At 43.8% G+C, this 25,261-nt stretch overlaps 1 protein-coding gene across 3 annotated transcripts in view; it reads right to left on the bottom strand.

The window, feature by feature from the left end:
• The window catches only part of ROBO3 (roundabout guidance receptor 3), a 290,365-nt gene that overhangs the window by 123,239 nt on the left and 141,865 nt on the right, over positions 1-25,261 (bottom strand). For 2 of the 3 annotated variants that reach the window (XM_075280069.1, XM_075280068.1), the window contains exon 1: positions 9,145-9,529. The exons of the other annotated variant lie outside the window; for it this stretch is intronic. In XM_075280069.1, the coding sequence (XP_075136170.1) occupies positions 9,145-9,211 (67 nt within the window). In that variant the 5' untranslated portion in view covers positions 9,212-9,529. Of the gene's footprint in view, positions 1-9,144; positions 9,530-25,261 lie in introns of those variants that run through there. 3 annotated transcript variants of the gene reach the window in all.

Raw genomic sequence — 25,261 nt, forward strand, 5'->3', positions numbered from 1 at the left:
TTTCCTCTGTGGACTTCCTGTTAAAATTATACCGCGCTGGTTTTGGAAATCGCAGTATGTCCGCACTGTGATTTTACCACCATGTGGGCATAGGATTTGCTCAAATCTCATCCACTTTGCCTGGACTGTAAAATGCTGCAATTTTTCCCACGGCATTTCCGCCACAGGCAAATCCCGGCGTTTACGTCTCGTGGAGCCTAAGCCTTAAGCACCAAGTAGCAAAACCAGTAAAAAAAAAAAAAAAAGTGCAGGTATAACTGACTTGCTGTGATGCTCAAAATTGTGGGGGTTTTTGAAAATGCAGCTTTTCCGTAGCGTGCTTTTTCTGCGTTGTGTTGATGGGATTAGCCAGACTCTCATTTACTTTGCAGCATTTTTTTCCATGATGTATCCACAGTTGGAAAAATGCTGTATTTCTGCGATGTGGCGCTTTAGCCTAACGTTAAGGCCCTACATTGCGGAACAGCAGTATGTTTTATTGCAGATTTTGTTGAGGAATTTTGAGTCAAAGACAAAAGTGGCAATAAAAGTAATGAGAAATATATAGGAAGTCCTTATACTTATATATACCTATATAGTATACTATAATTATATAGTCCTTATACTACTCATACTGCCATATGCTGAAAAAGTTATGATGGATTTTTTTTTTATAAACTGAAACTATACATGTATGCCGCAACTGTTTCTTCTACTTTTTTTTATCCAAGTCCCTGATCTGTCATGTGAATGATCTGGGGTACACATTGTGACCAATCCTGAACTAGATCAAAATTCTTTACTCCCAACAGGATGCATTTAGATTGCAAGCTCTTTTTCGTCAAAAATAGCTGGTCATTACTGACATTATTGATTCATTCTACATATTACTGATTTATTTCCTTGTAGCTTGAATTAGACCAATATAAAGTATTCAAAAGCAAACAAGATCAAGAATCTGGACATCCCCTTTAATCCTAGACGTTTTGCCCTGTATCCTTGGAGAGTTCCTCTCCATTTCCTCTGTATAAGGGCTCAAGGTGATAAATACACTTTTCTCAAGTAACAGAATCCAATTGAATGAAAGAAAGAATGTGTCTCCCTACACCAGCTCAAGTTCCTAAAATTTATTAGCCTCTAGGACAAGGCTAAAGGAAGGGGGGAAGGGGGGTCACATAACTTCCAGGTTGAGAAAGTTGAGCCAATTCTTTGACTAGAAAACCCCAGTGTGACAAATAGCTGATCACAGGAGATAGAGGCCCACTGGAGGAGGAGGGGGAGGCTGGTGGTGGGTGCCCCTTCAATACATGCCCTGGAAGGAGAAGAAGTAGGAGGAGAGGAGGGGGGTCTGGGTATTGAAGCTTCCGCAGTAGAAGATATAGTAGCAATTTGTCTGGCGTGCTTCGCTACCTATTGTGCAGGGTGCAGGTTTGGGCATGATGCCTTTGTCTGGTTTTTATCTAGGAACTTTGAAGACTGTCACATATAATACCTTATATGTAGGGCACCTTGGATTAGTGCCTGACAGAATGGCACATACACAGCTTAGACCACATACTGGCTACACACAATGGGATACACCATGCATAGTTACAGGATATCCTAAACAATGTGACATGAGGGCACAACTTTGACTGCTACTTGGCTCATTTTGTATCATGTAGGTCCCCAAAACACTTTCCTCAAGGTTATGTGGTATATAGTTACAAGTATCATGAAAATTGTGTATATCCAGAGATAAATGTGTGCTCTCAGTAGCCAGGAAGATAAGAAAACCGATGGCTAAGCCCTCATGCACACAACAGAGTGCGGAGGGGTCCGATGTTCCATTCCAACAATTACAAAGCAGCTCTCATCCTGCTTCGTGGTATTGGAACAGAGTAGAAAAGACTCCTCCATCGAAGTCACTGTGGGATGGATGGCACTCGGATGTCATCCACATGCATTCTACAATATAATCACCACCCCCATCTGGCCATGTGAATGAGGCCTAACAGTTATCTCAGACAGCTTTAGGGCACAGCTATGATCTGCGACTGCAACATACCAGCACTATCTACTGAGATCTGATGTAGTCACAAATTGACTTCCTTACATATCCAAGGCTCAGGTTGATGTTCTGTCTCTTTTTCATGCTTTACACTGCAGCTCTGGTTGTTCAGACTGGCAGCTGTGAATAAGCACAAGCTCAGCCGGCAGTCAGGACATGGAGAGCTGATTCCCAATACAGCACAGACAGAATTATTGTAAAGTACCAGTAAGTGAAGCAGCAGAGGGAAAGACGGAGATTATATGGAAACTGCTGCACCTAGACAAGGGAAATAATAAGGAGGCATTACATTGCTCTGCTATAAAACAAGGCTGAGGAAACACTGGGGTAATTGGGACAAGAGAGCGGCCGTCATCAGTTGGTGTATCCAACCCCCAGCCTCATCCGCCTAATATCCCCTAAAGCCTCGACTCAAAACAAAACTACTGGAAATTTAGCACTAATGGGGATCAATGTCGATGCCAATTATGTGGCTGTTCTGGGCACTTAATGAGAATTTATGAGGGTAAAAGCGATTAGTGCAGATACATATTCATGAAAGAAACAGCGGCTCGGCTGTCAAGACAAATCTCCGCCTGTGACATGAGGCCACACGCCAAGGACACAGCTCTGGGCACTGTCTTCAGCTGCAAGTACAACTCCCCCATCCTCAATGTTACCAAAACACCCAGACATTGAGAAGCCATCTACTGATGATATGACAAGGCAGAGGTTATTAAATTATACTCAGCGCTGGGGGAGGGGCACTTACTAGGAAAAAGTTACGGGGTGGAATTTTAAATTTCCAAATATACCTATTTTTTTTAGCCACACCATGAGCCAAGCACTATCCTGAATATCGCCAGGTCTGCACGCTGTTGTGGCGATTTCTGCTGATTATATGGAAAATGGCGGCTGGACCTCAAGTATTGTTTTGTAATGTAAGGAAACGATCAAAGACAAAGCAGCGTCTGTAAGTGTAATAAAATCCTCAATACGTTCTCACTTTATGGCCGATCTGGGGTCTGATGTTCAGTGCTTAGCCTGCACTTTTTGTTACTTTCCTCATCCCTAACACCTCCGGCTCCCTCCCAAGTGACTCTTCTAACCCTAAAACTGTTACATTTGTCAGGAAGAAAAAAAATAAGTATCTGTTAAGGTGTCAGTTCTGGACTGGGGGCTCTGAGGAGCGCTGACCAGCCGTCCAGGGTGACATGCTAATAGCTGACATTACATTGACCCTCTCAGCTCCCTCCATGTTGAGGCCATTTAGCAGCTATTTGCCAGGCAGCCATTTATCCTGAGACTTCAGCACTCTGTGTCAGACTGACAGAAGGGTCATAGAGACAAAGTCACGCACTGGCCCCTATCAGGTCACAAGTCTGGTCTTACCACAGAAGTCTCTGAAATCTCAGAAACATATAGGTCCAAAGGCCTCACAAAATCCATGATGACACAAAGCATGTCGCCATATTTTGAGCTAATATATGTAAATGGTGACCTCGACTCACTTTCATTGACATGTTACATAGGAAAGACAAACCAGATGCAGAGTTGTATCAAGAAAATATCACATTGGGCGATTCATGTTGGTCATCTTTTCTGGCAATGTTGTGCCATTGTCTTGTCTTTGAGCAATTTCCATTGACCTCTATAGGGTATAAATACTACAATGGCTCCATACAATGTCCTCGACAGCAATTAATAGAAATAGGGTGTCGGGGGCAGCAGACCACAAGTTCATAAGGGGTAGCATTGCTAATTTAAGCCACATTCACACATGGCAGCAACTGTACATACAACCCTGGGAACCACCAGCAGATTCCACACATACCTTGGCCCTGTAATCAAACTGAGCAAAATAAAACACACCGAAGGCCATAACATGGAGCTAAGGATATAATAGAACGTACTGATAAGAGCAGTCAGGAGAGGTGACAGAAGCAAAGAAACACACAATAGTGCACAGGACACCCAGCCATGTGCAATGTCTAACTAACCTATAGCAAATACCACAACACCACAGCATACCGCACATGAGCGAAGATGGTACACATAGTGCAGCATAGGTACACATAGTAGAGCATCTTTTCCTATACATACATATATATATATATATACACACAGTCCTGTACAAACAGCTCAACTCTTGTTGAATGGAACCAAACACAAAAGGTCAATGACCCTGCAGGAGACGTAGATTAGGTCCCTACTTAAATGTATAGTACACACAGCCCTTCTAATATACTCTGACTGTACACACAGGCCTTCAAATATACTCAGTACTGTACACACAGCCCTGCTAATATACTCAGTACTGTACACACAGCTCATTTAATATACTCAGTACTGTACACACAGCCCTGCTAATATACTCTGTACTGTACACACAGCCCTGCTAATATACTCTGTACTGTACACACAGCCCTGCTGATATACTCTGTACTGTACACACAGCCCTGCTAATATACTCAGTACTGTACAGACAGCCCTGCTAATATACTCTGTACTGTACACACAGCCCTGCTAATATACTCAGTACTGTACACACAGCTCATTTAATATACTCAGTACTGTACACACAGCCCTGCTAATATACTCTGTACTGTACACACAGCCCTGCTGATATACTCTGTACTGTACACACAGCCCTGCTAATATACTCTGTACTGTACACACAGCCCTGCTAATATACTCTGTACTGTACACACAGCCCTGCTGATATACTCTGTACTGTACACACAGCCCTGCTAATATACTCTGTACTGTACACACAGCCCTGCTAATATACTCTATACTGTACACACAGCCCTGCTAATATACTCAGTACTGTACAGACAGCCCTGCTAATATACTCTGTACTGTACACACAGCCCTGCTAATATACTCTATACTGTACACACAGCCCTGCTAATATACTCTGTACTGTACACACAGCCCTGCTAATATACTCTGTACTGTACACACAGCCCTGCTAATATACTCTGTACTGTACACACAGCCCTGCTGATATACTCTGTACTGTACACACAGCCCTGCTAATATACTCTGTACTGTACACACAGCCCTGCTAATATACTCTGTACTGTACACACAGCCCTGCTAATATACTCTATACTGTACACACAGCCCTGCTAATATACTCTGTACTGTACACACAGCCCTGCTAATATACTCTGTACTGTACACACAGCCCTGCTAATATACTCTGTACTGTACACACAGCCCTGCTAATATACTCTGTACTGTACACACAGCCCTGCTGATATACTCTGTACTGTACACACAGCCCTGCTAATATACTCTGTACTGTACACACAGCCCTGCTAATATACTCTGTACTGTACACACAGCCCTGCTAATATACTCTGTACTGTACACACAGGCCTTCTAATATACTCAGTACTGTACACACAACCCATCTAATATACTCTATACTGTACACACAGCCCTGCTAATATACTCAGTACTGTACAGACAGCCCTGCTAATATACTCTGTACTGTACACACAGCCCTGCTAATATACTCTGTACTGTACACACAGCCCTGCTAATATACTCTATACTGTACACACAGCCCTGCTAATATACTCTATACTGTACACACAGCCCTGCTAATATACTCTATACTGTACACACAGCCCTGCTAATATACTCTGTACTGTACACACAGCCCTGCTAATATACTCTATACTGTACACACAGCCCTGCTAATATACTCTGTACTGTACACACAGCCCTGCTAATATACTCTGTACTGTACACACAGGCCTTCTAATATACTCAGTACTGTACACACAACCCATCTAATATACTCTATACTGTACACACAGCCCTGCTAATATACTCAGTACTGTACAGACAGCCCTGCTAATATACTCTGTACTGTACACACAGCCCTGCTAATATACTCAGTACTGTACAGACAGCCCTGCTAATATACTCTGTACTGTACACACAGCCCTGCTAATATACTCTGTACTGTACACACAGCCCTGCTAATATACTCTGTACTGTACACACAGCCCTGCTAATATACTCTTTACTGTACACACAGCCCTGCTAATATACTCTTTACTGTACACACAGCTCTGCTAATATACTCAGTACTGTACAGACAGCCCTGCTAATATACTCTGTACTGTACACACAGCCCTGCTAATATACTCTGTACTGTACACACAGCCCTGCTAATATACTCTGTACTGTACACACAGCCCTGCTAATATACTCTATACTGTACACACAGCCCTGCTAATATACTCTGTACTGTACACACAGCTCTGCTAATATACTCAGTACTGTACACACAGGCCATTTAATATACTCAGTACTGTACACACAGCTCATTTAATATACTCAGTACTGTACCCACAGCCCTGCTATTACACTCAGTACTGTACACACAGCTCTGCTAATATTCTCAGTACTGTACACACAGCCCTGCTAATCTACACTTTCAATACACCCAGTCCAGAATACACAAACTTTCAGAATATACCCAGTCAAGTATACACAAACCTTCCCAATATACACAAACCTTTCCAATATACCCAGCATTGTATACAGAATAGGGCCTGGTAATTAACTGCAAAATAGTGAAAAAATAAATGTCCGCTCAGTTAATGAACATGAACTTGCTGACATTGATTATTTCAATTATTTTACATCCATGCTTTCCTGTTTCACACTACCATTGGCTAAAGAATATATCACTAACTGTATGCTATCCAATCAGGATCATGATACATTAATAACCGAGACAAAATTCAGTGATATAGGGAGCGTGGCATGTAAGAAGGGGTGTGTCCTAAAATAATTGTCCAATAATCGCAATTACGGTAACTGGTGACAGTAAGCACCGAGCACAATATAAATGGTGCTGTACAGAAAGTTCACTAATATTATTTCTGATGCTTATATAGCACCAACACATTCCACAGTGTTGTACAGAGATAGTCATCACTCACATAAGTCCTTGTCACAGCTCATAATTCAAAAACCTTATCTCAGATACACATGGGACAGTTTTATATGCCGCCAATAAACCTGACAGTATGTTTTTGGAGTGTGGAAGGAAACCAGAGAACCCGGAGGGAAATCACGTAAACACGTGGCGAACATACAAACGTCATGCAGATGTTACTCTTGGTCTGTTTTGAAGCCAGGACCCCAGTGCTGCAATAACAGACTCTTCAATGTACACAATAATAGTGTCCATAAAGATTCATCACTGCAACACTGTGCCGTCACATAGGTGCGTTCCTGCACAGATACAACCGCCAAGAGATTCATGGACAACAAAATATAACAAAAAGCAAACTGTGACTGATAGCACTTATATCTCCAAACGTGTTGCTCCATAAACCTACAGTCATAGCCCTGTCCTATTTATCCAGTACATAAGGCTGCACCTCTGCCCCAAAGGGATTTAGTAATTTTGGTACCAGTTTCTCATACCAAGTCCTGCACATTCAGATAACATCTGCACCTCCAGTGAACTCTCCATCTGCCAGCGTCTCAGCTGGTTCTGTGTAAACTATACAGCCAGCCCACAGCCGCTCTTTTACCCGTCATACCAGCATAGAAATATAGTTAATGACAATAAACCCAGGTCTATCCCATATATGTACTCAGTCCTTTATACTCAGTGCTGTACACACAAGTCCATCAAACACAAAAAGCACTGTACACATCCAATATACTCAGCACTGTGCAGTTGTTTTTGCAATGCATTGAGCACTGTACCCACAGATCCTTTCAGTACACTCAGCTCACACTGGTTCTTGCAATATACAAACAATCCCATCCAATCTATTTGGTTCTGTATATGCAAGCTTGTTTGGTCTACTCAGCGCCCTACCCACTGATCCTTCCACTATACTCACTACTATTGACACTGGTCCTTCCAATATACTTAGCACTGTGCACATTGGTCCCTGCAGTACACTCAGTAATGTACATATCAGTCCCTTAAGTATACTTAGTATTATACACATTGGCCCCATCAGTATACTCAGTACTGTACATATTGTTCCTTTCAATGTACTCAGTATTTTACACATTGGTACTTCCAGTATACTCAGTATTGTGCACTTTGGTCCCTCCAATAAAATCAGTAATGTACCCATTGGCCCATCCAGTATATTGAGTACAGTACATATTGGTACTTCCAGTATACCCTTTACTGTGCACATTTACCCCTCCTGTATACTCTTCACTGTACATATTGGTGCCTTCAGTATACTCAGTGCTGTACATATTGGCCCCTTCATTATACTCAGTACAGTACACATTGGTCCTTCCAATATACCGAGGACTGTACACACTGGTCCTGCACATAGACTAAGCACAGTATACACGAGTACTTCCAGTATACTCGGCACTGTAGACATTAGTGCCTCCAATATACTCAATACAGTACACATTGGTCCTTCCAATATGGCGAGGACTGTACACACTGGTCCTACACATAGGCCCCTTCATTATACTCAGTACAGTACACATTGGTCCTTACAATATATTGAGGACTGTACACACTGGTCCTGCACATAGACTAAGCACAGTATACACAGGTCCTGCACATAGACTAAGCACAGTATACACGGGTCCTTCCAGTATACTCGGCACTGTACAGATACATTAGATAACAGCTGTATCAGACTTCGTTGCTTTCAGTACAAATAAAGTAACACGGAACTCTTTACATCTCTATCTGACCCCAATGCCCACCCCTCAGCAGGGCACAGAGCAGGGCAGATAAACCATCCCCTGGCAGGACAAGGACCTGAGTATCTGTGCCAGTACCTGACAAAGACCCCGGAAGATATAGCATCCACTAATAGGGCACCGGGCATGGAAGCCACCTCATGACAGGGCACACCGCCGGCACATGTACCACCTCCTGACAGGGCACACTGGCGGCAGATACACCCTCCTGACAGGGCACAGAGCCGGTAAATATACCACCTCCTGACTGGGCACAGAGTCGGCAGACACACACTATCTTCCCAGGGCATCTGCCCTCATGGGAAAAGTTTTGTCCTGCGGCCAGAAGCCCCCCGGCCCCGGGCTGCAGATGAGGGCACATGGAGGGCGCCCGTCTTTATCAGCAGCAGTGTGTGCACATGGCTTACCTAGCGCAGGGCAGCAGAGGAACACAGCAGGCACAATCCATAGGAAGGGCTGACATAGAAACAGCATCTTCTGCTCCTGGAGCCTCAGTAATCCAGATCCCACAAAGTGCAGAGTGTAAGAGAGATGATGGTGATGGTGGTGGTAGTCACTCAGTCACTTCTGCCCCTGCCCCAGCCATGCAGGGTCCCAGCACTGGAGCTCAGCTCTGAGTCCTGCTCCTCAGCTCCGCTCTCTGCTGCCTCCTCATAGACGTGGCTGAGCCCTGGGAGCTGACACTCACTATCCCCTTCTGTGCTGCTGTCCCAGGCAGGAGCATGAGAGCTGCCCTGCAATAATACCAAGCCTCCAGCCACACACACTGCCGCCTCCCCTCTCCCAGCACACAGTGACTCCCCTCACCCAGAGCTCAGCAATCCCCTCACCATTGTGTCAGGGAGCCCTCCTCCTCCTCCCTGCATGCATTTAAAGGCACAGGCACCTGCAGCCTCACAGCACACAAGATGGGTGTTGGTTTCTTTTTTTCATGACATTTCTTTACATTCACTTTCATTCCTGTCTGCACACTGGGCACATGTAATATCTCTTATTCAGAGGACAGGATTGGGGAGATGCTGCAATACTTTGCACCTCATGGTTTACACTTTATACATGTACAGATCCCTATAATAAGAAGTGTACTTAGAATGATCAGTATGACCATTCACCCTGTTAGGTAATGTGTGGGGAATAATGACTATTAGGTGAGTTTTACCAGTGAGTCTGGGTATTGTCCAGGGCTATTTCTAAGGTTAGACTCTGATGCTGCTTTATACACTCACCGGCCACTTTATTAGGTACACCATGCTAGTAACGGGTTGGACCCCCTTTTGCCTTCAGAACTGCCTCAATTCTTCGTGGCATAGATTAAACAAGGTGCTGGAAGCATTCCTCAGAGATTTTGGTCCATATTGACATGATGGCATCACACAGTTGCCGCAGATTTGTCGGCTGCACTTCCATGATGCGAATCTCCCGTTCCACCACATCCCAAAGATGCTCTATTGGATTGAGATCTGGTGACTGTGGAGGCCATTGGAGTACAGTGAACTCATTGTCATGTTCAAGAAACCAGTCTGAGATGATTCCAGCTTTATGACATGGCACATTATCCTGCTGAAAGTAGCCATCAGATGTTGGGTACATTGTGGTCATAAAGGGATGGACATGGTCAGCAACAATACTCAGGTAGGCTTTGGCGTTGCAACAATGCTCAATTGGTACCAAGGGGCCCAAAGAGTGCCAAGAAAATATTCCCCACACCATGACACCACCACCACCAGCCTGAACCGTTGATACAAGGCAGGATGGATCCATGCTTTCATGTTGTTGACGCCAAATTCTGACCCTACCATCCGAATGTCGCAGCAGAAATCGAGACTCATCAGACCAGGCAACGTTTTTCCAATCTTCAATTGTCCAATTTTGATGAGCTTGTGCAAATTGTAGCCTCAGTTTCCTGTTCTTAGCTGAAAGGAGTGGCACCCGGTGTGGTCTTCTGCTGCTGTAGCCCATGTGCCTCAAAGTTCGACGTACTGTGCGTTCAGAGATGCTCTTCTGGCTACCTTGGTTGTAACGGGTGGCTATTTGAGTCACTGTTGCCTTTCTATCAGCTCGAACCAGTCTGGCCATTCTCCTCTGACCTCTGGCATCAACAACGCATTTCCGCCCACAGAACTGCCGCTCACTGGATGTTTTTTCTTTTTCAGACCATTCTCTGTAAACCCTAGAGATGGTTGTGCGTGAAAATCCCAGTAGATCAGCAGTTTCTGAAATACTCAGACCAGCCCTTCTGGCACCAAGAACCATGCCACGTTCAAAGGCACTCAAATCACCCTTCTTCCCCATACTGATGCTCGGTTTGAACTGCAGGAGATTGTGTTGACCATGTCTACATGCCTAAATGCATTGAGTTGCCGCCATGTGATTGGCTGATTAGAAATTAAGTGTTAACGAGCAGTTGGACAGGTGTACCTAATAAAGTGGCCGGTGAGTGTACAGGTTCTAGTGTGCAGAGGTGGATGGATGGAACTCTGCATTGGCAGCAGTACAAACAGCGACATCTACAGGCCGCGTAGGGCACCACATCAATTACACATCAGACCTAGATTTCTGCAATATTTTTAAATGGTCGTGTTCACATGTGACAGAAACTCTACTCCATTCAGTTGACAAGAGCTAGTTTTCAGCCACAGAAATTTCTTTAAAAACTTGCCATGGCTAGGTGGAAACTTGTAGCCGTGCAACACAAGATCTTAATGTCGTGACAGTACAGTACATCATGTCTAGTGAATGGGGTCATGTTGGGACCCATAAGGCACTGCACCTATGTCCTGACAGATTAATTGGCCAGCTATTTTATTCTGCCAGCAAAAAAGGCCCTATCAGATTCAGCGATTTTACAGGCAATGATGGGAAATGAATAGGGTTGAGCCGATCTTGAAATTTCAGGATCGTTTTTAAAATCCGATTTCCGATCATTTTCCATTCGAACCCGATCCCAATGCAAGTCAATGGGATTTTTTTTACATAAAACACTGGAAAGCATGCTGTGGATATCTTAAATGTCATTAAGTGTTCTTAAGCAGTTTTTTTATTCTCTCTCTCTCTCTCTCTCTCTCTCTCTCTCTCTCTCTCTCAAGAAAATGCACCACCAGTGGATTTTGTCAAATGTATGTGATGCGTATAAGTTTAGTCCCTACAAATGATATGTATAACTCCTACTACGAAATCGACTGAAAAATATCACGTGACATCATGTACAAAATTGACAAATACTCGTCATCTAGGAGAGAAGAGGATAGAAATGGAAAAAGACAAGAAATAATTTTCGCTACAATCATTACATTTTGTGAAATGGTGCGTTCTTTTTTTTGGCCGCCACTGTATATATATATACTAGCATCTGCCCACAACTTCGTCCGCGTGTTGTTGTTAGCAACGACACACGTACAGTATACGCATGCAATTGTTGCTGGTGTGATCTGCCTGCGCCCGCGTTTCGGCTCTGCTACATCTCTTTATATGTGCAGTATACCCAGGTGTGCCCCGAAGAGAGCAGGGAGGAGTCAGCAGCAGCCTGTGCTATATGCAGAGCCTGTGCTATATAGAGAGACTTCTGGGGTGCACAGAGAAGGCTCATTAGCATATGAATAAAAACGGACTTATTCAAAATCTACTGAGGCAATTTACATACAAAAGGTACTTGTGGAATAGCCTTTCTAGAAAATCTAGGCACAGTCAGCGATGAACATGGCGAGTGCTTCCACCAGCAGGGCATTTTAGTGATGTAGTCACACAATCAAGGTCGGTGGAGTGCAGGGATGTTGGCAGACTACTGTTGGACGCTTCAGTGTGATTTGTCAACTCATCAGTATAAGAGGAAGTCCACAGCCAAGAAATTTTAACCATGAACATATTTAACAAATTTATGCACATATTTTACAGATATTAGTCCTCAAACTGAATTTTTGTTTCTCATACAATTATGTATGTTATATATCATTTCAGTAGCTATAGCCACATTCATGTTTACGTTTATAATTCATGTAGCAATAGCTTTTAAAATACAAGTTTTTGTGCAAAAATTACATTTCTTAGCTCCCCTGGTGTCCGCTTACCTGCACAGATCCGATGCCGCTCCCCGTTCTTCTCGGTCCGGTCCTCTCTCATTGACATGCCTTCAGAGCGCCGTGCGCGCCCCCACCTCCCTAGGCTAGTCTTAAAGATGATGGGAGTAGGCGGGGCTTGTTGTGGCTTAGGAGAGTGTGGGCAAGGAGACGTGAGTGCATCAATCACGTCTCCCCTCCCAGTAACCGCCCACACTCTCCTAAGCCACAAGCCCCGCCTTCTCCCAGCATCTTTAACACTAGTCTAGGGAGGTGGGGGAGCGCAGAGCGCTTTGAAGGCATGTCAATGAGAGAGGACCGGACCGAGAAGAACAGGGAGCAGCAGCGGATCTGTGCAGGTAAGCGGACACCAGGGGAGCTAAGAAATGTAATTTTTGCACAAAAACTTGTATTTTAAAAGTTATTGCTACATGAATTATAAACATAAACATGAATGGCAGGCTGCAGTAAATCCATAGGAATGAATGGACGCAGCTGGCACGCAGGGGGTTAAGCGGCTGGACGCCAGCAAAGTTTGCATGCCAGCCACTTCCATTCATTCCTATGGGTGCGTGCTATTCGAAACGGGAGTCTCAAATAGTACTCGACTACTCGCTCATCTGATACTATAGCTTTTCCCTCAATGATTGGCCAGTAGCCAAGCATTGTGGGAAATAACCTCCGACCTTGATCCCGCCGGAAAAGATCAGGATCGGAATTCCAATCGCGATCGTGAAATTTACTCGATTGCTGATCAGAATCCGAACATTTTTGATCCCGATCGCTCAACCCTAGAAATGAACGCTCGTACCAACACCCATTCCTGGTAACCAGACTATCTTAGGCCACCTTGCAGACGACCGTGATGTGGTCAGTGTGCTATCCATGTATTTCACTCATAGCACACTGACTCATTCTTTTTTTATGGGCCCGTACACATGGCTGTGATTTTCATGGTCCCATGTGTGGGCCAACAGTCCAGGACACATCAGATAGAACAGGTCCTATTCCTGTCCTATTTGATGGCCCGTACTTCCGTGGTTCCTATTCATTTAATGAAAGGAGCTGGGGAAGCACAGCCCATGCAGGGGCCACACATGGGGACATCCCTGTGTCACACAGGCATGCAGCCCATTCTTTTAATTCGTGGCAGGCCATTTGCAGCACAGTCGTCTGCAACTGGCCTTAGGCTGGGTTTCCACATTTAGGTTTTTGAAGCCAACATTCTCCTGGAACATGGAAGAAAAGGCTTTCAAATTGCAAGCAAAAACCTGAAGATGTGAACTCAGCCTAAAACACATCCATATTTTACTTAGTTTTAAGGGGTTTTCCAGAAGTTGTCCAGGAATCCACAGAGACGGTGTGGGAAGGTGAAACATAAGTTTAATAAAACAAAAAACATACTAACCTGTCCCCGGGTCTGATACAAACGCTCACCACACTGAGATGGGAAAAAAAGGTGGCTCAGATATTGTGATTTGACTATAGATGGGGAATCTGGCTTTAGTCTGACCAGTGTTCTAGTATTCCTCACCGTTGGGACACTGAGGGTGATAAACAGAGTATATAGGGAGGGCACAGGAGCATTCGCTACCAATCCGAGGACACATAGGTGGCCCCAAGTGTTCCCTCTGACTCTTACAATATACCATTATTCTAACACAAGGTAGGTAGGGGTTCCATTATAGATTTAGGAGTGAGACCCAGGAGTTTAAAGTTGCACCTCTGGTTACAAGGGCTACATGAAGAATATCTAGAATGATGGGGAGGATTATTCACTGGTGATTTTGAAGGATTCTGATCTCAACCTGACATTGGGTATGTTTATTCCTTTATTCATCCCGGTCTAGTCTCTACCTGTCCAGTGTCAGGAATCACTTTCCTGCAGAGATTATTGAATAATCACATACAGTCAGAAATAATAGGATCTTAACATGCAAGTTCAGGTAAAAATCAGTTCCGCTCATCCGGTGCCTCCTGGTTCTTGAAAAAAAGACAGAACTATTGTGCAGGCTGACTCACAGTGGGATCAGCAGCAAAAAAAGGTGAGAACACAATAATTGATATTCTCAGTTTGGAGAAAGGTGCTCGACAATTTATATGGGCTCAGTAATGGCGGCCATTAATGGTCGCCACCCAGCATCTATCACCAAGATACTTAATGCTCATATATGGTGAGTTACGTTAAGACATTTTAATATTCAGATATTTGGGAACCTTCCCACGTGAGAGCCTCATAATCTGTGACATTTTACTGTCCATTGTCCCCATGAGTGTACATCATCCCCTGAGTTCCAATTGCTTTTTTATCCTTGTTATTTTTAATTAGCAATCTGCCCAGCAAGAAATGTTCTTCCTTCAGGTGTAAATTGGCAAAATGTTTATCCACAGCGCCAGCTGGGACTCCCCCCTCAAACTAACACCGATGAATGAAGCAGACACAGTTAACCTCATAATCACCAGGATTGTGTTAGCGCTCTGCCCCTTTGCAACTACATACCTCCCAACTTTCAAAGGACAGAAAGAGGGACAAAATGTTCATTGCGCTATGCGCACCTCGGCAAATTTAGCTCCACCCATACACATTCTCATCCATTTTTCGATGTGCCCCCACACAGTATGATGCTCCTACAGTCACCCTAACATTATATGACCCCACATTATAATGTTCCTCTCCAATTGCCCCACAGTGTTAAGTCCCTCTCCTCGTGCTCCAGTTTAGGCAGAAACTAGAGGGGGACATTAAACTGGTGCAGCTGAAGGAGGACATTAAACTGAGGTAGCTGGAGGGAGGGGCATTAAACTATGGGGCAGCTTGAGGGGGCCATTAAACAGTGGAGGTAGTTGGAGGGGGACATTAAACTGGGGCAAATAGAGGCAGACATGTCCCCCTCAAGTTACAACCCCCCACAGTTTAATTTCCTCCTCCATCTATCCCCAGTTTAATGTCCCCCTTTATCTTCCACCAATTTAATGCCCCCTTTATCTACCACCAGCTTAATGTCCCCCCTTCATCTGCCACCATCTTAATTGCCCCCTTCATCTGCCTTCAGTTTAATTGCCCCATTCATCTGTCCCCAGTTCCCGCCTCTTGCTCACACATGCTGTCTCTTCTCTTCTCCATATCTTTCATCAGCCTCTGTTCCCAGGAGCTTTCTCTTTCTGTGTAACACCACACTGTATTTACAACCCGTCAGGTCAGACAGCATTCAAAAGGGGCAATTGAGGGGTTTTCTTTTTTACAAAAAAGGGCAAAGTGCACATAGCTTATAAAAACACATCTAAATTAACACAAGTGCACAACATTTGACAAGGAGGTGTGCCTACCTTATAAATAGGCACCACAGTAAAACTCATCCAAAAAAAAGTAGACCTGCGAAAAATATGGCCAAAAAAAGGAGCAAATGATAAATAACTCCCACTGACTCTGCAGACAGGACAGCTGACTCTTAGACACACAGCTCAACAGGCAGCATCATATATGACTGACTTAGGTCTAGGAGCTCAAGCAGACAGATACCTGCATGATACACAACTCAGGTAAGACTATATAGCAACTTCAGTTTAGACTCCCGCTGCATAACGGAAGATCATTGTGTCACCCTGTAACTCCTTTACTAAGCTTACCTCCCAGTCCTGGATTTCGGGTGCTGTCTTGCCCTCCTGGTCAGAGGAGGTATGTCCCGGTTTCAACTCATCTGTGTCCTCACCAGACAAAGATGAGTTGAATACAATGGTGAAGCAGGGAGCCACCCGTCCCCTGCTCCACCATTTGGCACCTGTCTCTGCTCCAGGAGTAGAGTCTCGATGTGATGGCGTCACTTACATCATGCCTGCAACTCCCTGAAGTCACCGAAACCAGAGACAGCAGACAAAACAGCAGGGAAACGGGGCGAGGTACGTATTAGATTTTTGTTTGTTTGGTAGTCGGAGAGGGACACTGTGTGCAGCTGGAGGGGGTACATTAAACTGGGGGGCAATTGGTGAGAGAACAGTATACAGGGGCAGCTGAAGGGGGACATTAAATTGGGGATGCTGGAGGGATGACACTAAACTGTGGGAGTAGCTGGAGAGGGATTTTATTCTGAAGGAGTAGATCAAAGGGGACATTAATCTGTGGGTGTAGCTGGGCTGGAAGAGGACATAATATAGTTGGGGTAGCTGGAGGGAGATGTAAAATTGTGGGGGCAGCTGGAGGGGAATTATACTGTGGGGGCAGATGGAAAGGGACACTAAACTGTGGGTGCACCAGGTGAGGGACTTTGTACTGTGAGGGCAAATGAAGGGAGACATTATGCTGTGAGGGCAACCTGAAGGGGGATATTATAACGTGAGGGCATATCATACACAGGGTGACTGTAGGGGCATTATACTGTGTGGAGGCACAAAGAGAAATGAATGGGAATGGATAGAAGTGAAAATTGGTGGGGTTAAATTATCTATGGCATAAGCAGTGAGCCACACATTCTGTCCCTCTTTCTGTCCTTTGAAAGTTGGGAGGTATGCTGCTATAATTCTAACTTCAAGTTGCAAAAAATCTACCCCAAGGGGCCACACGGTGGCTCAGTTTGTATGTTCTCCCCGTGTTTGCATGGATTTCCATCCCATATTCCAAAGACATACTGATAGGGAAAAAATGTACATTGTGATCTCTATGTGGGGCTCACAATCTACAAAAAAAAAAAAAAAAATCTACCCCATTCCTAGCAGGGCAACAACTTGAGTCGCAGCCATAGTCACTGTGTAGCCCTCGCTTTAGATACAGCAGTTCAGCACAGCTCCAGCAGACAGGATTTCATATGATGGGCTTAGACACGCAAACTCAGCAGACATTATTACACTGACTTAGATATGCCTAGGATTTGCTTGGGATGTTGTGGTCATATTTGTTTCTAAATGAAGCCTTTAATACTGTATATACATCATTATCATTACAGAGCATTGTCAAGGTCCTGTCCACGTTTCACCCATGTTAATATCTCGCAGGGGGTTCGCTTACCCAGCGTTTGTTATTTTATTTTATTCTGACTTGAATGCTTCCTGCTCAAACACCATCTAAAAAAACAATGGACTTTAAAAACGTAGCACTCCCTCACCTCATTGCTGTGCACAGCTGTCCTGGCGTCCTTGTTTGGTTTGCAAATATTTAGACTGACAAAGGCTGGAATGGGCTCATCAATAAAATATTTATAATAATGGTAAATATCAATCTGTTTCCTACTAAAATAAACACCTCCCAAGCTAATAGAAGGCAATAAGTCATGTTAATAAAAATTACTGTCTTGAAGATCCTACAGGGTTTATTACACAGCTTTCTCAAACTACTAAGGGAGCGTTCACACTACCGTCTGTGTCCGACAGGTAGTGTCCGTTCAAAATCTCGCACGGACATTAGGAGCGGACACTAGCTGTGTCCGTGACACTTGTCATTCATTTAAATGGCGATCGGGTGTGTTCTTTTTCACTCCGTGCCCTTCCTTCACTGTCCGCTTGTAAAGATGTCCGACTTTTCAAGCAGACAGAAAAAACCTACATGTCCAATCCCATTTTAAAAATGTGGAGAGAAAAGTCCTGCAAGCAGGGCTTTTTCTCAGCATTTTTCGGGCGGAAACCCGGTGGACCCCATTATAGCCTATGAGGACCGCAGGCTTCCGTGGATAACCACTTTTTAACGGGTTAGGTTTCCGTTCACCAGGTCTCCAAGCAGACCCGTCGAATGAAAACCCAGGAGTCTAGGTACAATATAATGCAAAAGAAGAAAAATCCACACCAAGAAGGAGTTGCTGGAATTGAATAAAACTCTGTATGTGTGAAGAGATATATATATATGTATATATATATATATATATATATATATATATATATATATATATATATATATATATATATAGGCTTTCAACACTGCCTGAATCCTTCTGGGCATGCTCTCGATTAGATTCAAGCATGTCTTGACTGAAATCTGATCCCAGGTGTCTTCCACACGGTACCAGTGTTGGTACATACTGGTTGACACGGATGTGAATACAGCTTTTTCTTCTACTCTACCCGCAAGTGTTCGATTGGGTTGAGGTTTGGGGACAATAGGGGACAATCCAGCACCTCGAATTCATTGTCATTGAACCATTTCTTAGCTAATCTCAACTTCAGGTCTTTGTCCAGCTGGAACACTATGTAATCCTTTTCATACGTATAGTACTAATGTGTACGAAGTAACTTGTCTTGTCAAATACTCACATATAGCTCAGCATTGAGACCACCATCGATCCTGGTAAAGTATCCAACGTCTTTGACTGTGAAACAATCCCATATCATCAGACTCCCTCTACCAAACTTAACAGTTTTTTTTAACTTCTCAATCAGTTTTTCCCCTTTTCCCTTGTTTCTTCCAGACCCATTTGCATCCATCAGAACCCAATCTATTGACTTTTGTATCATCACTCTAAATCACCCGTTTCCAATCTACTTTATTTACTTTTTTGCAAATTCGAGCCAACACTTCTTATGACATTATTGAAGTTGAGGGTTTTTCACCTTTTTTTAGGCCACTATTCCAAACTTGCATCACATAGTGCTTGTTTGGACGTCTGTGATGTCACCATTACAAAACATATGAACCACCCCCCACTGCCTTGTTCGTTGCGCCAGAACTGATAAACTTTGTTATGAGCCAACTTGTTCAATATTTTGCCTGGACATTCACCACTTGACTTTTGAGTGGATGGACAGACATTTCATATTCTTCCAAGTGTCATACTACTCACACAACGTAGTTTGGTAATTTTCTTGGCTAAGAGACTGCTATCGATGAGCTGGATGATGTGGTTTTTCTTTTCTTGGGAAATCTTTTTCATGGCTGATCCTCAGTTTGAACCAGTGACCTTACTGGAAATGGTCCATGCAGATACAGGGGTGTGCAATGAAGGTGCCACCTGTGTCTAGACCGTGGACAAGGGAACTGCTCATGCCTATCATCGGTGGATCAAACAATCCCCCCCTAATGGTGGTCTATCTAGCCATCCGGGGGTCTGTTTGCTGTGTATGCATGTCCTCACATAATCACTGCTCCCAAAATACCCTTAGAAGCTAATTCAGAACAGCCTAGATGGCAGGCAATCTGGTGAAAAACCATCTTGCTTTTTTCAATCCATTAATGTGCCCCTCAATGTCTGCCAGCTAGTCAAAATGTCTTTGAGGGCATCGTAGAGACATGTTTAGTATTCAGTGATCCCTCACCAAGAGGTACAATACCCAAAAGTAACCTCTGAGAGCCTTTTAATTGGGCACTTTTAGCTCTCGTAACAAGACCCAGTCTCTATTCAGACCACACTTGTAATCATTGACATATCTGAATGAGACATAACTGCATGACAAGATTTGCAGCAAACTGATATTTCGGTCTGGGTACATTATTATTATATGTTAGGTGGAAGATGCCCTACAATCTCACCATATAATAAACAATATTGGTATTCTGTAATCGCTTCTGTTAGACAGACCTTTAGCTTGTGAAACTATGCTCCAACTCTGATAAAACTGCAACAATGCAACAAATTACTCCAGAAGTTTCACCTCTGTCTTTCTCTTTGTGCCCTCCTCTCCCTGTGCCTCTTTACCCTCATAAACCCCTGTCCATTCATTACCTCATACAACAATGTGGCAGTGACAATAGGGGCAGTGACGTCACTAATGAGGGAACAGACAGCACCAGGGGTCACTCAACAAAGCCGCTTTATGGACTGCAACTTTCAGGAAATGTAGGGCTGGATTAACATGGGGGAGAGCATGTATAGACCCCCACCCAGGGAAAACAGCATGACCAAGTATGACGGTAACCTCTATCTAAAATCCACAGTACTTTTTGTTACACAGCAATTTTACATGTTTCTAAACTCTGCAATAAAATGTGCAAAATGTGAAAACAAAATTATCATTACATTAATAACGTATATTTTAACAGTGGGATTAGATCACTTCTGTCTGTTGGAGGGGGAAAGAGCTGTTATATTTATGGATCTATGCACATTTTCAGTTACTAGGTGTTAAAGAGGTTTATCAGTATTGTCATATTGATGACCTAACCTCAGGATAGGTCATCAATATCTGATCAGTGGGGGCCCGACAATTGGGAACCCCGCAAATCAGCTGTTTAGGGAGATGGCCTCTTCACTGAATACCAAACACATTGTTGTAAATATATATATATATATATATATATATATATATATATATATATATATTGGGCAAAGGCTGTGTTTGGTATTGCAGCTCTACGCCCTTCACTAAAATGGGACTGGGCTGCAAACAGGTCATGTGACAAATGATTATGACATCACTGAACTGTGCAGCTGAAGTGGCGCCTGCTCAAACACTGTTGCTTCAAGCAGCTGGCCTGACCAGTGGCTTAACTACCGCCATAGCAGCGGAGGCAGCTGCCACAGGGCCCGGGACATTGGGGGCCCGGTGACAGCCACTACCGCTGCTATCATTATACTCGGGGGTCTTTTCGGACCCCCAAGTATAATGATTGGCAGACCGGGAGAGGTAAGAAACATAAAAAAACATGTTACCTCTCCACGATCCTGCCAGGCCTCCTTCCTGACGTCTCTGACGTCACATGAACCCGGCCTGCGTCTTGGGTCATGTGACGTCCGACGTCATTGAACAAGGACAGCTGCCCAGAAGGCAGCGGAGAAGACCGCGTAGGAGCCGGAGGACAGGTAAGTAACAGTACATAATACTGTATGGAGGGGCCACTATTGGAGATAATACTGTGTGTAGGGGCCACTAAGGGACATAATACTGTGTGCAGGGGCCACTATGGGGGATAATACTGTGTTAAGGGGCCACTATGGGGCATAATAGGGCGTGCAGAAATGCGTAGGAGGGGGTCGGTCGAGGTCTTCGGTGTCGGTCGGGGGGGGGGCCCATGTCAAAAGTTCGCCATGGGGCCCCGCCATTCCTAGTTACGCCACTGCAAGGACGGAAGCGGAGAAGACAGCGTAGGAGTCGGGGACAGGTAAGAAACAGTAATTTTTTATGTTTTTATTCCCCCGGGTCTCCGATTATTATACTCTGGGGTCTGAAAAGACCCCAGAGTATAATAATTGTTTATGGGTATCCACTATGGGCTATAATACTGTGTGCAGGGGCCACTATGGGCTATAATACTGTGTGCAGGGACCACTATGGGCTATAATACTGTGTGCAGGGGCCAGTATTGTGGATAATACTGTGTGCAGGGGACACTAATGGACATAATACCGTGTGCAGGGCTTACTAAGGGACATAATAGAGTGCGGAGGAGGGGGTCGGTCGAGGTATTCGGTATCGGTTGGGGGGGAGGCCATGTCAAAAGTTCGCCACGGGGCCCCGCCATTCCTAGTTACGCCACTGGGCCTGACCTGGCATTCGACCCCCACTGATCAGTTATTGGTGAGCTATCCTGAAATACACAATTATTTTCCCATTTTATAGGAATTCTGAAGCATATTTTTAGTAAATGTGTTGTTCCTCATTTATTCTTCCTAGAAATATATAGAATAATCGACAACTGTATCCTATAAGCTGTTCCTACACACTCTGCCACTATCCAATCAGTGTAGTCAGAGTTGGCCTGTAGGGAACAGAACCCAACTGGTAAGGTTAATTTAGCCATAAAGTTCTAGAAGGATTAACAGAGGAACAGTGCAGTGCAAGAAGAAAAGATACAAATAATATAACATTTAGACTGTTTCACCATTGCTTTACCCACTACATTAGCTCAGTGGTAAGCATCAATGTCTTGCAGCGTTGGAGTCCTCGGCTTAAATTCAGCCAAGGACAACATGTAAATGGAGTATGTATGTTCTCTCCATGTTTGCATGGGTTTCTTCTGGATACTCAGATTTCATCCCACACTCCAAAGACATACTGATAGGGAACTGAGATTGTGAGACCTATTTGTGACTGTGAAGACAATATCTCTGTAAAGTGCTGCAGAATACAATGGCGCTATATACGTAAAAGTATATAAGTCAGAAAAATAAATAATCTTCAGATGTAATGTGGTAATTCTGTCATAGGAGACATCCTTGCACTGACACAATGGACAGACAGCTCATTCATACTGTATATAGCCTACTAAAAGATCAGTCACATACACTTGTGCTTGTTTATATGTAATAAAGTATGATATACTATCCCTATGCCTGGGGCATAGCAGAAGCAAAGCCCCCAAAAGTTCCTCTGCCACGTAAAATATACATCTATTGTAAATGGCACAAGGAAGGTCGGTATGGGTCCAATTGCAGATTCTGCACTGAGGACCAGAAACTTCAAGTTATACTTATGCCCATGATGTGTAAGGATTTCCCGTGGCATAGCAGGGTTTAGGCCTGACAGTTTTACTCACACTTTGAATTATACCTGGAATCTCCACCAGTCCTTGACCTAAGTATATTTCAATTTTGGCACATGGGACCTCGCTGGATGCCACAGAATTATTGAGAGGTCAGAAACATTAATATACATGGCACATAGTTTGTGGCTGCCTTCTTACAGGATATTTATTTGGGGCTACAATCTTCAGTTTGCGCTTTATTATCCGTGAAGAGCAATTCCAGCGAGATCCCTGATTCCCACATCACACCACGTAAAGCTGGCCACATATATTACATGTATCTTAGCCAAAAACAATGACTTTGGTGGGATAGGACAACCATTTGATATTTTTGGGGTACAGACTTTTCCCCTACATTAGTAGACAGAAGGTTTATGATGTTGGATTTCAAGTCTTTTGTGCTTAGGGAGATAAGTTGCCACCAGAGGGGTCTGGCAGTGATATTCTCCTTTCTATCCATTTCGATCACTAAACCAAGTGTGCATGTTTACAGAGACATCAGTCCGCCAGGAAGATTCGGCTAACAGGTATTTCATGTGTACGCCAGCATAAAGGCAGATGATATATTGCAAATATTACAGTGCTGCAGGTGCACAGAATTGTCTGTAACGCATTTATATCTCCTACACGCCTGTGTAACAGACATGAACACGGAATTCATTCAGCTGCCGATGCAGAATGACCCGCCACACCCCAGACACTCCATACCCGCAGTGTGGTGACGAACACGTTCACCTTGAATCCTCCTTTCTCTCGCTCATGCACTTTAATGCATTTTTTGAGCCAGTAGTAATGAGATGTTTGAGGAAAGTCTCAGTGTCAGAATCAGCAGAATGAATATTTTCGGTGAAAGGGGATTCTTATCTGGAGGAATAATTAAATAAGACGGTCAGGCGTAGAGGAGACATTATCCTTTCCTGACAGGCTGGAAGAAGGGGACTGGGCTTCCTCAAGGATCTCCCTGATAGGGGCTGACTGATTTCCTGCTTCTTTGAATTTTTGAGAGCAAAAGTTAATTGATCACAAGAATCTATGAACCGTGAAACGCGACAGCCAGAGAGCATGAAAAGAGGCTGATTTCAGATTCTTACACAACCTTCCCCCAACAAAGGCCGACTTCATTGCTGCACATCCGCATATTGTGACACTTGTAGGGTGTAGATGACTACTATCCATCTTGTTTGGGAAGGGGATGCAGGAGATGTTATATTGTGATTAATACACAAATAGTACAATGTTATATCAGGGAATACGGCTCTATCTATCTATCTATCTATCTATCTATCTATCTATCGGTATGATCACATGGTAGAAACCTTTTCCGCCATGTGGCTTTTTCGCACGGCATCCAGCTCCTATCTATTATAGAAAGGTGCAGGAAGATATTGCTATATAATATCTTGGTACACTAAAATGACCATGCCTCAGTATTATAGTTTCCAAATATTACAATTATTCAATATCTACAGTAGATGGCCAAGCTGAAATAATGCCACCCTACAGTGACTATGACTATCTGTAGCTCATTTCTTAGATACGATACCTGCATTATACTGCCATGCAGACAGGTGATTGTTTGTGAATATCTGCACCCATGCTTTTCCGCTGTCACGTTTCCTTCCATGGCCTTTCAGTACTATACAGGTAGCAGGTGCTAAAGGGAAAATGCTAATCATCACCAGATTAACAAGCTATCCACTGACCCTGAATGACAGATACATCTGCACTGATATGTAGAGCACTCCAACACTCCACTTCCTGTAATCCTGTGTGTCAGTCTAACTGTAGTTCTGGCATTTTATTCATACATTTCCTAAAACCCTGGATAGTGCTGCAAGACTTTGCATCATGAGATGTCATATACAAGGATTATCATCACTCTGTATGTCTCTGCAGTCTATAAGGGCTTACTTAGATCAGACCTGATCTTCAGAAAAAAAATGGATTCCCACTTATACATATAAATCTGCATTTCCATGACACCTCCATTACAGAGACAGAGCCATTTCCTACATAAACTTTCTTCTTCTTCTTCTCTCTTCCCAGTCTTTGCCATAAGTGGAGTTTAATTTAACTGATTGATTTCCCAATACA

Source organism: Leptodactylus fuscus, chromosome 6, assembly GCF_031893055.1.
Source record: "Leptodactylus fuscus isolate aLepFus1 chromosome 6, aLepFus1.hap2, whole genome shotgun sequence".
Taxonomy (NCBI): domain Eukaryota; kingdom Metazoa; phylum Chordata; class Amphibia; order Anura; family Leptodactylidae; genus Leptodactylus; species Leptodactylus fuscus.